This window comes from Quercus robur, chromosome 1 (assembly GCF_932294415.1).
Source record: "Quercus robur chromosome 1, dhQueRobu3.1, whole genome shotgun sequence".
Taxonomy (NCBI): Eukaryota; Viridiplantae; Streptophyta; class Magnoliopsida; order Fagales; family Fagaceae; genus Quercus; species Quercus robur.
The window spans coordinates 31,822,300-31,837,097 of NC_065534.1; the positions used below are offsets into that span (position 1 = coordinate 31,822,300).

General features: G+C 32.8%; 1 protein-coding gene across 1 annotated transcript; it reads left to right on the forward strand.

Moving 5' to 3' along the window:
* The first annotated feature begins 6,770 nt into the window (after window positions 1-6,770).
* Window positions 6,771-9,618, forward strand: LOC126730296 (G-type lectin S-receptor-like serine/threonine-protein kinase LECRK3). Its single transcript, XM_050434960.1, has 2 exons — window positions 6,771-9,182; window positions 9,301-9,618. The coding sequence occupies exon 1, from the start codon at window positions 6,773-6,775 to the stop codon at window positions 9,170-9,172; it is 2,400 nt and encodes a 799-aa protein (XP_050290917.1). The 5' UTR covers window positions 6,771-6,772; the 3' UTR covers window positions 9,173-9,182; window positions 9,301-9,618.
* Window positions 9,619-14,798: the final 5,180 nt, after the last annotated feature.

Sequence of the window (14,798 nt, forward strand, 5' to 3'; positions counted from 1 at the left end):
GACATGTTAGGATGAAGAAACAAGGTCTAGACCAATGCATGACAAGGATAGCAAAGGTGTGTGCAAGAGGTGGCTATATGCAATGCATGACCAAAGCATGGAAGGTGCACATGTGGGGTAAGGTGTGTTAAATACACAACCAATGAACCAAACATGTTCCTAATAAGGAAACATGAAAAACCCCAAAGTTTGGTACTCATCAGAGTCCAAACAAGTGAGAAAATGCCTAAGAGGCATTTTATCAAACACCTAACATACACACTTTGAACAACAATATAAAACAATGCATGAACATCATGAAATCCATCCTTAATACATTTTCTTTTTTCCACAAGGGGCCAACATCCAAAGAAAATCATCAAAAGAAACCAATCTCATACAAAATTTGACAAAAAAATAAGTTTTTTCAACCCCTATGATAAAAATCCCAGCCAAGAGCACAAAACTCACCAAAACATAATCTAAGGATTCAAATCAATGAAACGAGTTTAAAATTATCTTAGAGATGTTAATAGAATGAAAAACCATTCAAGCTGATTGGGTTTTGATGTAAAAAATATTGAAAAAGAGGTTTTAGAGAGGATGAAAGAGGTTTAAAATAGGTTTCTCATAAAAAGCTCTTCAAAAAGCTGTTTCTGGGCATTTCGCGACTGGGTGAGTCGCGAAAGCTTCTGGATGAACTCGCTACTGGGGTTTCGCGATTGGCAAGTTGCGAGGTGAGTTGCGAAATTAGCACAGAACATGTTTAAACTATGAAAAACAATGTAAGCACAAAATATGAACACAAAGAGTTATAAAAATCACTTCCAAATACATATAAAATGATCAAAAATCTTTTTGGATTGATCCATATATAGATGAGTACACACACATCACATTTAAACAAGTACAATCAAACAAATGAATAAGGCATTCATTGAATATTAGGCATGTGTGTTGTATGTGTGTATTAAATGTGGAATAGTCCTTAGTCTAGAGTGAAACTTCAATGATTAATTCAATCAAGTCATACACAACTAGTACTAAGTCAAGTGGTCTATCTCAATAATAGAAACGAATATATACGACCTCCCACAAAAAAATGATTACATATTTTTGAAACTTTTCATTTGGCTTCTTTACAATTCATATCATTTGATCATTTTGAATCAATACATCTCATTTTAGAGATCGATGCCTAAAATTTTTGATATTTCAATTTGATGAACAAGCCTTTAGCTTTTTGGGGCATCATACATTTTCATAAAAGTCGCTTTCAATTTTTTCTAGTCGAATACTAGTATGTGCGACAGCTTTTGCAGCTCATTATTTCTTTTCATTTTGAGATTTACATTAGTTGAGCTTTTTAAGCAAAAACAAAAAAAATGTGGGAAGATATATGGACACATGTCTACGCATGTATCAAAACCAACATGACAATTGATTAATCATTCATGACAAGCTTGAAGATCGATTTACAACAATCACACAAAGATGTCAAGATTTTTCCCACAAAGATAGATGTGCATACATAACAAGCTAAGCTCGTAAATGTACTACGCCATAAGTACGAAGGTACTAGGCCAAACTCGCATGTGAAATGTGCTCAAACATATACGATCAAACTTTTTGAATTTTTCACTTTTTATGTGTTTTTGGATTTTTACACACAAAAACAAAAGCATAAAAGTAAGATTAAATGCAAAAACAATCAAAACAATGCATATAAAGAAATGCATGATGCACAAATGCATGACAATGAAGCATCTAATGCATGAAAGGTCTTACAAAGATCGAAAGAATTAGATCAAGAACCAAAAGAGCAAAAACTTAACCATAGAAACCCTTCCTCATCCAAACGGAACGATTGTTTGAAATGAGTGTCTCATGAAAAGTGAGACGATGGTTGGAAAAATGAGAACCGGAGATGCACATAGTCAAGGAGTTAAGGGCATTAAACCCTTTCTTTAACAACATGCTATCTTCACTCAACCGGTTTACCCTTTTTAGCATACCTTCCAAGAAGTTCAAGTTTCTCTTTTCTTTTGATTCTTTTAAAAGCATGAAACTTAGAGCAATGAGGTCTTAGATGACCAAAAGCACCACAATGGTGACAAATAATGTGTTTAGGTCCACTAGGCTTTTTGGGAAGGGATCTAGTCATATGATTTTGTTCTCTTTTCAACTTACGACATTGAGGTCTTATATGACCAATCACACCACAATGGTGGCAAGTTGAAACAAATTTAGATCCATCCAAAACCTTAGTTTGAGACCTAAACAGAGGCTTTGACTTAATAGCCTTTCTCTCCACCTTTTGATTTCTTTTATGTGGAGGAATGTACACCGATTTGTCATTTAAGGTAGAACACACATTAGACACAAAATCTGGAACCACAATATGATTGCAACATATATTTTCATTCTTTTTAGCAATAGGTTCAACAATCAAAAACTTTGCATGCACTTTCAAAGATTCATTCTCACATTTTAGCTCATCAACAAGTTTGTTAGACAAAACAAGTTTTGCATCCAAGTCTATATTCAAATATTCAAACTTTTTCAACTTTTCAAGAGAATTTTCAACAAGTTTCTTATATCTTTCAACCAATTTAATGGATTCATTGAATTTAGCAATCAAATCATCATTTTCACAAAATAACTTGCTCAAATCCTTATGAAACTTCTTAACCTTTTTCTTAAAGAGTTTGATGTTAGGAATATCAACAACACCTAAAGATTCATGTAACCCACCGTCAATGAAATTTCTAGGTTTCATTGGTTCCCACCACCTATCTTTGGGCCAAGACTCTAGAAAATCCGAAGTTAGGCCCCAATCCAGTCCCTACACTTATTATCCCCCCTTTAGAATCAAAAGGAATACTTATTAACCAAATAATATAATAATATGACATTCTTTCTCAATAAGTTGCTTTGGAAACAATTGAAACAAAAATCATCAAGAGGTACAAGAAAATTTAATAACACATGCAATCAAGAAACTTTTGCGCATGTGTGTGTTGGGCCAAGACTCTAGAAAATCCGGAGTTGGGCTCCAAATCCAATCCCTACACTTATTATCCCCCCTTTAGAATCACAAGGAATACTTATTAACCAAATAATATAATAATATGACATTCTTTCTCAATAAGTTGCTTTGGAAACAATTGAAACAAAAATCATCAAGAGGTACAAGAAAATTTAATAACACATGCAATCAAGAAACTTTTGCGCATGTGTGTGTGTGTAACATGATAAAGAGGTGTACATGTTTATTAATTTTACACCACTTAATAACTTTAAATTGCTTTGAAATATTCAAAATGTGGCATTCAATTATATATACATTTTCATTGTTTTATAACATACATGTCAAATTTCATGTTAATTGGATATTATTTACTATTTGATTGATAAACATAATTTTTTATAATTTTAAAATAAATTAAAAAAAAAAACTTAAATTTAAAGAGACAATATGATCTATGATCAACAATTTACATATATGTAATATAAAGTAAGATGCAAGGTTCTAGTAGACTAAATTTGTATTATGTCATTAAGAAGAGTTTAAAGGTATACTAATTATTTATATAAAAAAAATTATAGTAAATTTTCTAAATTTTATATGAGTTTAGGAATATGTTATTCTTGTTTGAGTTTAGTTACTTTGACAACAATTAAAATAACATCAAAGAAAATAAGAAAAATATATTTAAGAAAAAACATGCAATCAAGAATATTTAAAAAAATTAATTGTGGGCTTAAATTATTAAAAATAATTAAAATTTTAATTTTCGCTTAAAAATAAGTTCATATAATATTCTTAATTATAATATTAATGAAAATTTACATTCTCTTTCTTTACTAATTGTGAGTTTCCAATAAATGCTTAAGTGTTTTGCGGACTATCTAACATATTTTTTGTTTAGTGTTTTACATTTGGGACAAAGTAAGGGTTGTTTGGGGTTCCAGTTAGCTCAATTGGTAAAGTTTCTAATAGTTGAATAAGAGATATAGGGTTGAATCCCTACCTACACAAAAAACCAATTGATATTTTGGTCTGATGATAAAAAACTATTATAAGGAGCGAACGTCATAAGTTGAAATTCTCTAAAATAAACCTAAGAGTTTTCTCCTTTAATTTATTAATAAATTTTTTGTTATTTATATATTAAAAAAAAATATTGGGGACAAAGTAAGGGGTAAAGACATAAATATGGAGCTTTGAGGGTCAATACAGCTTATTTTATTTGTGTTTTACTTTATAAACCATGGATCGCACCGGGAATGAACTCTCTCTCTCTCTCTCTCTCTCTCTCTCATATATATTTTTGTCAATAAATTTATCTAAACAACAAATTTTAAAATTGGTAAAGTGAGAATGTTTGATTAATACTAATAAATGTGGTGTTAGTTGTTGACTTATATTACAATTTGCCATGTAACAAAAAGATTATGAAAATTATAGTAGCCCTTAAATTATTATCATTATTTATTTTATCTTTTATCTTTTATCTTTTTTTTCCCTAATCTATTGAGAGGAAAGAATGAAAAAAATGCAATTATTTAAAAAAAAAATTAGCAATTTTTTTTTTAAAGAAGAATAAAATTCTTACATTACATTGTATTAGCAATATAATATTTATATCATAACCTAAACAAATATGTACAATATTTTATGTGGTTCAAAAATAACCTTAAACCCTAGGTTTAATAGGGACAAAATTTGGAAACAAGCCAGTAAAAATATATCTCTTGTAGGGATAGAGGCCCAGGATCATATGTTGGGCCTTGGGCTTAGTCCGAGGACGTTTAATGGTCTGAGAATGGACAAATAGTTATTAGGGGTTCCAATTTAATGTCTCATAAGTAAGGAACGAATTGAGGATAGTCCGAGGAGGAACTCCTCCTCGAATATGATGAATGCAGCTCAATTATCTATTCCAGCAATTAGAGTGATCCTTCAGAAAGCTCTAATGATAGGGATGTGCCTTGTGAACATACGAGAAAGAAGGACACCCAAAAATATCTAAGGAAAAACTGCTACTACCGCATTAAAAGTACTGTAGTTACTTTTTTGGCTGTATTTATGTGGAGACCTCAGAACAATGTTGCCTTGGCTATCACAACTCACAGAGAGTCAAAGAGGATGTCGGATGAGATAGGTACTCAAGTAAGGGCTTAAACGATCAACAAGTGTAGGATCAAGATGATCCAAATGGAGATATATAATGTGATAAACCCTCCATGAGAGGAGAATCGGAAATTAGAAGAGAGAACACTATTGCAATCTAAATTGTCTTCATATCCAGTTGTGATCAATTTATACTAGGTTACCTCCTCGGATTGAAAGTTGATTGATCTCAAAATCTTTTATTTGTGTTTGCTTGTCATTTAATTTAGTAATAGCCGTTGTCCAACTCGTTAGAGTCTAGTTCTTTGACCCACTCTCTACAAATTTTATTGTACTGACTTATTGGGTCAAGATCCCATACATCTTGGGCTTGGATTGTAAATCTGGTCCTTACATCTCTAACTCCCCGTAAAATATTGTTTACAAAATAGGACACTCTCCTACTAACTCATGTTTTCAAAACAAACTTATCTAAAAAAAATTAAAATAAAAAACTTCCTAGTCTACTTTGTATATTTCCTTCAAGACCATGTTCCACCTTTTTTTTTTTTCTTTTCCTCCTTTTCTTTACTTTATCAAGACTAACTAGTTTCTGTTATTTAACTTTTCTGTTTTTTTTTTTTTTTTTTTTTTGAATTTCCGGTTTCTTTAATTCCTAATCTCATTTGTGTGTGTGTTGTTTTTTTGAATTTCCAATTTTCTTAATCCTTAATCTCATGTTTTTGTTTTTGATTTACCTTCTCAGTTCTCATTTTCTTTATTTTGAAATTGAAAAAAAAAAATAAAAAACTCATACTATAAAATCATTACTATACTACATATCCTAATTTAAACACCTCACGTTTCAATTGAAATTCAAATAAAAAAAATTTCAACACAAATTTACTAAATTTAGAAATACACCAGTACACACACACTCCTTTTCTTTTAGTACTATTCAATTCTGAAAAGAATTCCGCCCGCACAAAGCAAATTGGTGCTCTCTCACGTTTGCTTTTTTAATTTGTATATTAGTTTTTCTTGAATATGTGATTTTGCTGAAACACCATTTCAAGCTAAGAGGGCCAAGAGTCTCAAACATCTTGCTCATTTTGCACTAGCAGCAAGAACGAAAAAAAAAAAAAAAAAAAAAAAAATACACCAGTTATATTTTTTTTTTTTTTTTTTTTTTTTGGGTTTAGTTTTATAATCCAAAATTTTAGATAAGCCGAAAATTATAACACTATACTAAGAAAAAAAAAACTCTCATCATATAATGAGACTAGTATTTATATATTTAATCTACAATTTAGGTTACTAGGACAATGCAAGCATATATAACTATCCTAAAAAAAATGAGTAAAACTTCGTTTTCAAAAAAAAAAAAAAAAGTAAAACATTGTGGTTTGCATGAACGTGAGTTACGTTACTTCCAACTTTACCGTACGTTAACGTGTTGAAGCTGCCATGACTAATTTTATTTGTTGACAAAGAACCGATTTTGTTGACCAGTTGCCCGCGATACACGATTTTTTTTCCTTTTCTGAAAATCTCCCTAAATTCGCTCCTAAAATCTAGTAATAGCGCCAGCAATTGCCAGCTAGTTGCTCATCAGTTCTCAAAATAAAAAGTATATGCATGTTGTGAAGTTCCTAATACCTTTCTCATCCTTCTCTCATGGCTTCCATATTTACTGTTTTCTTTCTACTATCTACGTCCCTTACATTTGGAGGAGCTCAACCTCAACAAATGCAATGTAACCAAAAAATAAGCCTGGGCTCTTCTCTTAATCCCACAATTTCCCCCACCTTTTGGCTTTCCTTTTCTGGCCAATTTGCATTTGGATTCTATCCACAAGGCAATGGTTTTATGGTTGGAATCTGGTTCACAGACAATAATAAAACGGTTGTGTGGACAGCAAACCGCGATGATTCTCCGGTCACCTCAAACTCGACACTAGATTTGACAAAGGATGGTAAGCTTCTTTTGAGAGCTGATGAGCAAGGAGTAGAGAAGCTTATCAGTAGTGATGCAACAGAGTCAGCTTCTTCTGCCTGTATGCTTGACAATGGCAATTTTGTTCTCTACAACAAAAATGATTCAATCATTTGGGAGAGTTTCAGCTATCCCACTGATACTATTTTGGGAGGGCAGATTTTGTCCTCTGGTGCTCAATTGTTCTCTAGTTCATCAGAGACCAATCACTCAACTGGACGGTATCGTCTGAAGATGCAGGATGATGGAAACTTGGTTCTATACCCGGTAAACACTGTCGACGATGAAAGTGAAGCTTATTGGAGCTCTGACACTAGTTCCAAAAGCTTCAAGCTTCGCCTTTATCTCAATTATTCAGGTGCTCTAGAAATCATCAATAGCACTAGTATGGAAAGTTATAAAGTTTTGAAATCATCATCGACCGACAATAATACCAACAACATTTATCGTGCAACTCTTGTTGTTGATGGAATTTTCCAGCTGTACTCCCATTCCTTTGACAAAGCAGACAAACAAAACTCATCATCACCAGTACTTTTGTGGTCAGCATTGAAGGGCGAGCATCTTTGTGAAGTGAAAGGTTTTTGCGGCTTCAACAGCTTTTGCACACTCAATGATGGCCAGCCGTACTGTCTTTGTCTTCCTGGAACACATTTTGTTGATCCGAATCTCAAATCTCTCGGCTGTGAGAGAAACTATTCGGAAGTAGGGTGCGGAGGTGGCCACAAAGATCATATTGCAAATTATTCCATGCATACGGAGAATATGTTCTGGGAAGATAATCCTTACGCATATGCACTCATGTCAACAGAGGAAGAATGCAGCAATTCTTGCTTGAAGGATTGCAATTGTGATGCAGCATTGTTCAAGGATTCATATTGCCAGAGACAGAAGCTTCCACTGAGATATGTTAGAAGGGATACAAAGAGTAGCGTAGCTTTTTTCAAGGTGGGCATAAGGAGCACTGAAAGCTGGAATAAAACTTCTTCCACCCCAAAGAAGCCTCCTCTTCATCATGTGACAACCAATAAGGCTAAAGTGCACATTATTGTTTTAATTTTAGCTTTTACAATATTCTCCTGTCTCGCCCTTGGAATTTCTGGCCTTTACACGTTCAAAATTCGAGCTCTAAGGTATAAAAGACTGAAAGAGAGTGAAACACTGGTCTTGACTAAGGGGCTTACTTTAAATTTGTTTTCATATGATGAGCTCAAAAGAGCTACAAATGGATTCAAACATGAGTTGGGTAAGGGTTCTTTTGGAACGGTGTACAAAGGGGCTTTGTACAAAAGTAAGAAACTTGTTGCTGTGAAGAGACTAGAGAAATTGGTGGAAGATGGTGAAAGAGAGTTTCGTGCAGAGATGCGAGCAATAGGGAGAACTCGCCACAAAAATTTGGTTCAATTGTTGGGTTATTGTGTTGAGGGCTCTAAGAGGTTGCTTGTCTATGAATATATGAGCAATGGCTCCCTTGCCGATCTTCTTTTTAAAGGTATAAGGCGTCCAGACTGGGATGAAAGATTAAAAATAGCATTGGATGTTGCAAGAGGAATTCTCTATTTACATGAAGAGTGTAAGGCCCCTATTATTCATTGTGATATAAAGCCTCAAAATATTTTGATGGATAATTTTTGGACAGCTAAAATTTCTGACTTTGGCATGGCAAAATTATTAATGCCAGATCAAACAAGGACCTTCACATTGGTTAGAGGGACTAGAGGGTATATAGCACCTGAGTGGCAGAAGAATATCCCAATATCAGTGAAGGCAGATGTTTATAGCTATGGAATAGTGCTTTTAGAAATTGTATGTTGCAGAAAGAATATGGAGATTAATGTATCCGCACCTGAAGAAATTGTTCTTTCTACTTGGGTATATAAATGCTTTGTTGCTAAAGGGTTGGATAAGATTATGGGTGGTGAAGAAGTAGATAAGAGAACCTTGGAGAATATGGTTAAAGTGGGATTATGGTGCATTCAAGATGAACCAATTCTTCGTCCTTCGATGAAGAGTGTTGTATTGATGTTAGAAGGGATTACTGATATATCTATTCCTCCATGTCCAACTAATGTCTCCATGTAAACTTTTGCCGGTAAGGAAATTTATTTCTATTTTCAAGTAGCTTTCATATTGTTTTTTTGTTTTTTGTTTTTTGTTTTTTTTTTTCAGTTTTTGGTTTTGACCTTTTTTTCCTTTCTGTTTCATGTCAGGGCGTATGCAGGTACTCATGGATCCTCAGTAGTCAGGGGTTAATTGTTTTCTTTAGAGGTGGAGACTACAGAGAATTTCGGTGGAGGCAACCGCGTTGTGGTATTTAGAATTCTAATCATGCATGTAACTATTTTTTATCAATAAGATTATAAAGAAAGTTTATCAATTTGATAGTCATTTGCTTCAGAGAAATTTATTGCATAACAGTTTGTGATGTGTTATATTTCTCTAAGAAGATATTTGGTCAAGAAATAAAACAATGAAGTGATATATCAACATGTACGATATGGGTCAATCATTATTGGAGGATTTATTGAATTCTAGATAAGGGATTTATTTCCTTTTTTTGAGTATTTTCTTAGAGTTGTAATCAAATCAGGCATATTTTTAGTTGGTTAATTAATTAGAATCTTTTAGGCAATATTTTGCTGAATTGGCCCTGTGGTCTAACATGAAAAGAATGTTTAATATTCCTTAACAAACTTTCTTTGAGAATTTTTTTATTTTCTAGTAGGATTCCAAAGTTTTCTTAATGAGTTTAATTAATAGAATTTTAATAAATGATTTTTAAAATATAATTCAATAGTCGGTGGAGTTAGATTTGAACCATGACATCTCTATTAGAAATACAATATTGTGTTAATTGAACTAAAAAACTCTTTACTTTAATAAAAAAAAATTAAACAAGGGTAATTATAGGAAAATAATTTAAACATGCTAGTAAAATTTATACTATAGACTAAACATATTTATTCAATGTTGTACACATTTATTTAATCTATAATGTAAATTTTACATTGCTAGTCCAAAATAAATTAATTATTTTCCTCAAAATAAAAACTCATGAGCATCCTTATTGCACTATAGATACATCAAAGTTATAAAGTAATTCTCCATTGATGAATCTATATTACCAAAATTTTAATAAATTTAAATTACTATTTCGATTAAAATTTATTATTAACATTTTGAATTTTTTTTTAAATAAATTCTATTTCATTATTTATTTTACCTTATTTTATAAATCATTTACCATAATTTTTAGCAAACTAAGGGTCTGTTTGGATAGAACTTATTTTGCTGAAACTGAAAACTTAAAACTGAAAACACTGTAGCAAAATAATTTTTAAATGTGTGAATAGTGCTGTGGGACCCATTTTTAATGAAAAAGTTGATAAAAAGTGGAGTTTGTGGGACCCGTGAACAGTGCACAAGTGCACTATTCACAGAGGACCGGGTCAACAATTGCTGCTGGGGATAATAAAAAAAAAAAAAAAAAAAAACGCAGAAAACGTGAAACGTAGACGCGCAACGCTCTATACAAACACACACTAAAAATTAATTTTACATTATTTATATATAATAAAAAAAAGTCTTTTGTCATTTAACTTGAGGTAACTTATTATTTTTACTTTTATTATTTATTTTACTTTAGGTAACTTTTATTATTTTTACTAATTAAAATTTGTGATCTTTGTTTTGGTCAAACAGTCATGTTTATTATCATCAAACTAAAACACCAATCAATTTTTAGTATAAACAGAGATTGAACTCAAATTTTTTATTCAATCATAAAAACTTTACTAGTTAAACTAACAAAAACTCACTTAAATCTGAATCCTAAGTAAATTTCCTTAAACTTTTTCATGTGTGGGGTTAGCAATTAGTATATAATTCCATGGAGCCGGACCCATTGGCAGCTCTTTATCTCGCACATGCAATCATGCAAGAAAGTCCACTGGCTAATGTGCATCTCTATAATAATTTTACCCTCCATTTGTCTGGACTCTGGAGATAAATGGTCTAGTCTACCTTGACGAGCTAGCAATTAATCACTCAATGGGCAATCTCCAATCTCCATAGCTATTGTATTGCTGTCGTCCACCTAAGTCAAACGACTCAAACCTTTACTAAGTTAGTAGGCAAGGACCCTACAAAGTTTTTCAGGCTCCATCAAGATTGTGACTGCTTCTGGTTTTTTTTTTTTTAATGGAAAAATAGTTTTGAGAAACTGAGTTGAAATAAAGAGATTCTCAAAAAAGAAAAAAAAAAGAGTTGAAATAAAGACTTTAGATTCCCCTACAAAGTTAAACCATTTATTTTCTTGGGAATTCGTAGATGAAACTAAAGCTAAACAGTGGATGGGAACTCCCCCTTCCCTCCCTAATCTCCTCCTTTTGTGAAGGTTAATTTTGATGTTGTGGTCAAAGAGGAAAAAATGTGCATAATTGTTGTAGAAAGAAACCATAAAAGTGAGGTCATTTTTATCTGGATCGATCTAACTGATCGAAGAACAAAATTTTTTTAGAGTCGAAGCATACACAACACAACTAGCAATGACAAAGACAACGGAAATGGAATACAAATTCTTCATTTGACAAGGAGATGCTTTTAAAAGTTATGCTTTTTTTTTTTTTTTTTCATAACGTTATACTTCCCCTATAAAATTCCTCCACCCTACATTATTGGTCCATTGAGTTTGGTTTGAAAATCACTTTTAGCGTCCGTTAGAATTAACAGTTTGAAAGAAGTGCATTTCTTTTAAATTTAAACATAAAAGTGTTCGTATTGAAAAAATAATTTTAAGAATCACATTAACTGATTGATCAAACTAGTGAAAAAGTGTTGTTTTTGTCGATTGAACGTCTAAAATTATTATTTCTGGAACATAATAAAAAGATCTTAACAATACAACAACTTCCTTAGAGAGAGAGAGAGCCTTTGCTAAGCGTGTTTCCCACTTCCAAAAGAAAGTGATGCTACATTTTGAGTACACCAAGCTTAGATGCCTTCAATGTCCAACGTGTGTCAACCGCCATCGGACTCTTTGTTGCGAGGACATTCTCCACTTCGCCACTACTTACGCTAAAAAGTGGGGCAACTTAATGCATTTAGGGGCCTTAGGCGAAAACTAATTGAAACTTTTCATACATTTAAATATGACTTTTTTTGAGAAAAAAAATTAATATTACTTAAATTCTACTATCTTGTTTTAGATGTAAAATTACTAGTTGACAAAACTTTTCACAGTTTTTGATGTGACTGATTGATAGTGGTAAGTAAAAATGTGATATTAATGGTAGACTTTAATGAAAATTAGTAAAAGTTTGTCAACTCAACTGTTGTGAAAAATGTTGTAAAATTCTTTGTGTATTACTTTTTTTATTTTGTTAAAAGTGTTATATTCACAATATTTTCATAACAAATTTTAAGTATTAAATTGTTACTGGTTCTAATTTGAACCCACTACTAGAATTACTTTTTTTTTTTTTCCCACCAATAACAATTAGTAACAACCTATAAAAATAGCTATCACTTAGACTTGTTGTGAAAAATGTTATGGACGTAACATTTTTTTTCTATTTTTTCTTGTTTTTCATTTGATAAAAAAAATGTTATTTTACTTATTAGCTAATATTTGGGCTTAATGAATAATTTTATAATAAAAAATTACTTTATTGGTTAAAATTTGGGGTCCTTTTTCTACTTGGGGGCTTTAGGCGACCGCTAGCTCACTCGATTCTGTACTAAAGCCAGCCCTAAGAAGGGGTAGCCACTTGTGAATGATGCACAAATGGTTATTAAGGAGCAAATAGATAAAAATTTGAGGGGATGTGAGAGTTTTTGTGCATTTCCTCAAGTTGATATATTGTCATTAAGCAAATATTTGAGAGTATCTTAGGTATTGAGACCCTAAAAATTGTGCATTGTGAAAATTTTATTATGTTTTAAAAATGAAAATTTTGTCATTAAGCAAATATTCGAGAGTATCTCAGGTATTGAGACCCTAAAAATTGTGCATTGCGAAAATTTTATTATGTTTTAAAATTTTTTTTAAAAAAAAAAAAAAAAAAAAAAGGCATGTACCTTCGATTTTAAAATGTGAATTTTTGAATTTTTAAAAACAAAATGGAAGGCCAAATCACGCGTTTTTGCATTTTTGTCTAAAAACACACATTTGCCCTGCACAATCATGGCGCCAACCAAATCTTAGAGAAACTAATTTTGTAACCCATAATGTTACAAGATGAGGGCTTTTTGTGAAATTTTGTAGAAATGATTCCCATCACAATGAACCTTGGCCCTTGGTTTTGTTCCCTAAGAAAGAGATGGATATAACTCTCCACAATTGCTATCTTGATGTTTTTTTGTTTTCCTTTGATTTAAATGACAGTATTACTTAGTAGAAAGAAAAGAAAAAAAAAATTAAACTAGCGTTAAGCACCCTAACTATTCCGTCATGAGTGACTATCTTGTTTCTAGTTTGTAATTCTTTCTCAATTCTTATAACTAAAAAGGAAAACAAAATATTTAGGGATGCATACTGTTACCTACAATTTTAAAACTTGTTAGAGTTATCAAACGTCGAAAAAGAGAGGATGGCGACTGTACGGGAGTTCCATCAGCACGCCCTTCTCACTGCCCTCATCTTGCGGCCTTCAACGCACTTTGGGTACTCCAACTCCATCCTTAGCAGTTGCTTATGGCCATGACGCTTGTATTTTCTAGGCTTAAACAATTGGCGCGATGTCTTTCACACTCCCAAAAGCGACGAATATTATATATTAGTTCTTTGTGTCGCACTTGGTCACTACGAAATATTGGCTTGTCCATTGATCCCGCTTCTATAAGGGTGAGTGCCCCACTTTCACGATTCCTATTGTTTTGCATGTAACAGTTTATGCCATATTATTGACACGTCCCAAGCCTTAATTTCATGAGGAGCATGGTGGCATCTTTGTACACACATGATCTTTGCACTCAATAGGCAACATGCAAGCTTCCACTTGTCTTTGTCTTTACATGCATATATAATAATTGCAACACGTACCTAAGATGTTCAAGCACTTGAATGTTGCTATTGAATGAATAGCTTGCTTGTAGTTTTGAATCTCAATGTCATATGCTCTTCTTTGTAATAAGCCAATACTGCACGTGCCCCCCTTTTTTAAAAATTTATTAGTATAGAGCATTTGAACTACTAAGTTATTCCTCCTTTTCTTTGGTTTGCTGCCAGGTGTGTTAGGTGACTCATGCCTGTCAACCCTTCGCTCAACTTGTGATTCTCTTATATTTTCTCAAGTTGTGACCTCTACAAGCTTTGTCTCCTCCAAGTGGTTGCAATCAAGTGTGCCCCATCATGGTCATTTTTCACGACTCATCGAGGACTCTCAATGATCAATCCATCACTCTCTTGCGCTCTACAAAAGAACCCATGGAGGAAGGCGTCATCTTGAAAGTCCATCCACCTGGTAGCAGTGTCCCTTCACCCTCATCTACTGCCATTCCTTGTCCTCCGAGTCTATCACGATGGTGGGTCGAATCATCTCACGAACTACATGACCCAACTAGAAAGGATTTGCATGTCGTTTCAAGAACGTTTACTTTGGCCTCCAACCTTCACTCAACTGCGGACCACATCAATCCATTTCCTCTCCTTGGTTGTCGGATAAGTGCGGGAGAAGTGCAATGGACCCTACCTTCTTTCAAGACTCCT

Excerpts from the sequence above, each read along its gene's own strand:
- LOC126730296 (XM_050434960.1), top strand. The coding sequence starts at position 6,773 with ATGGCTTCCATATTTACTGTTTTCTTTCTACTATCTACGTCCCTTACA.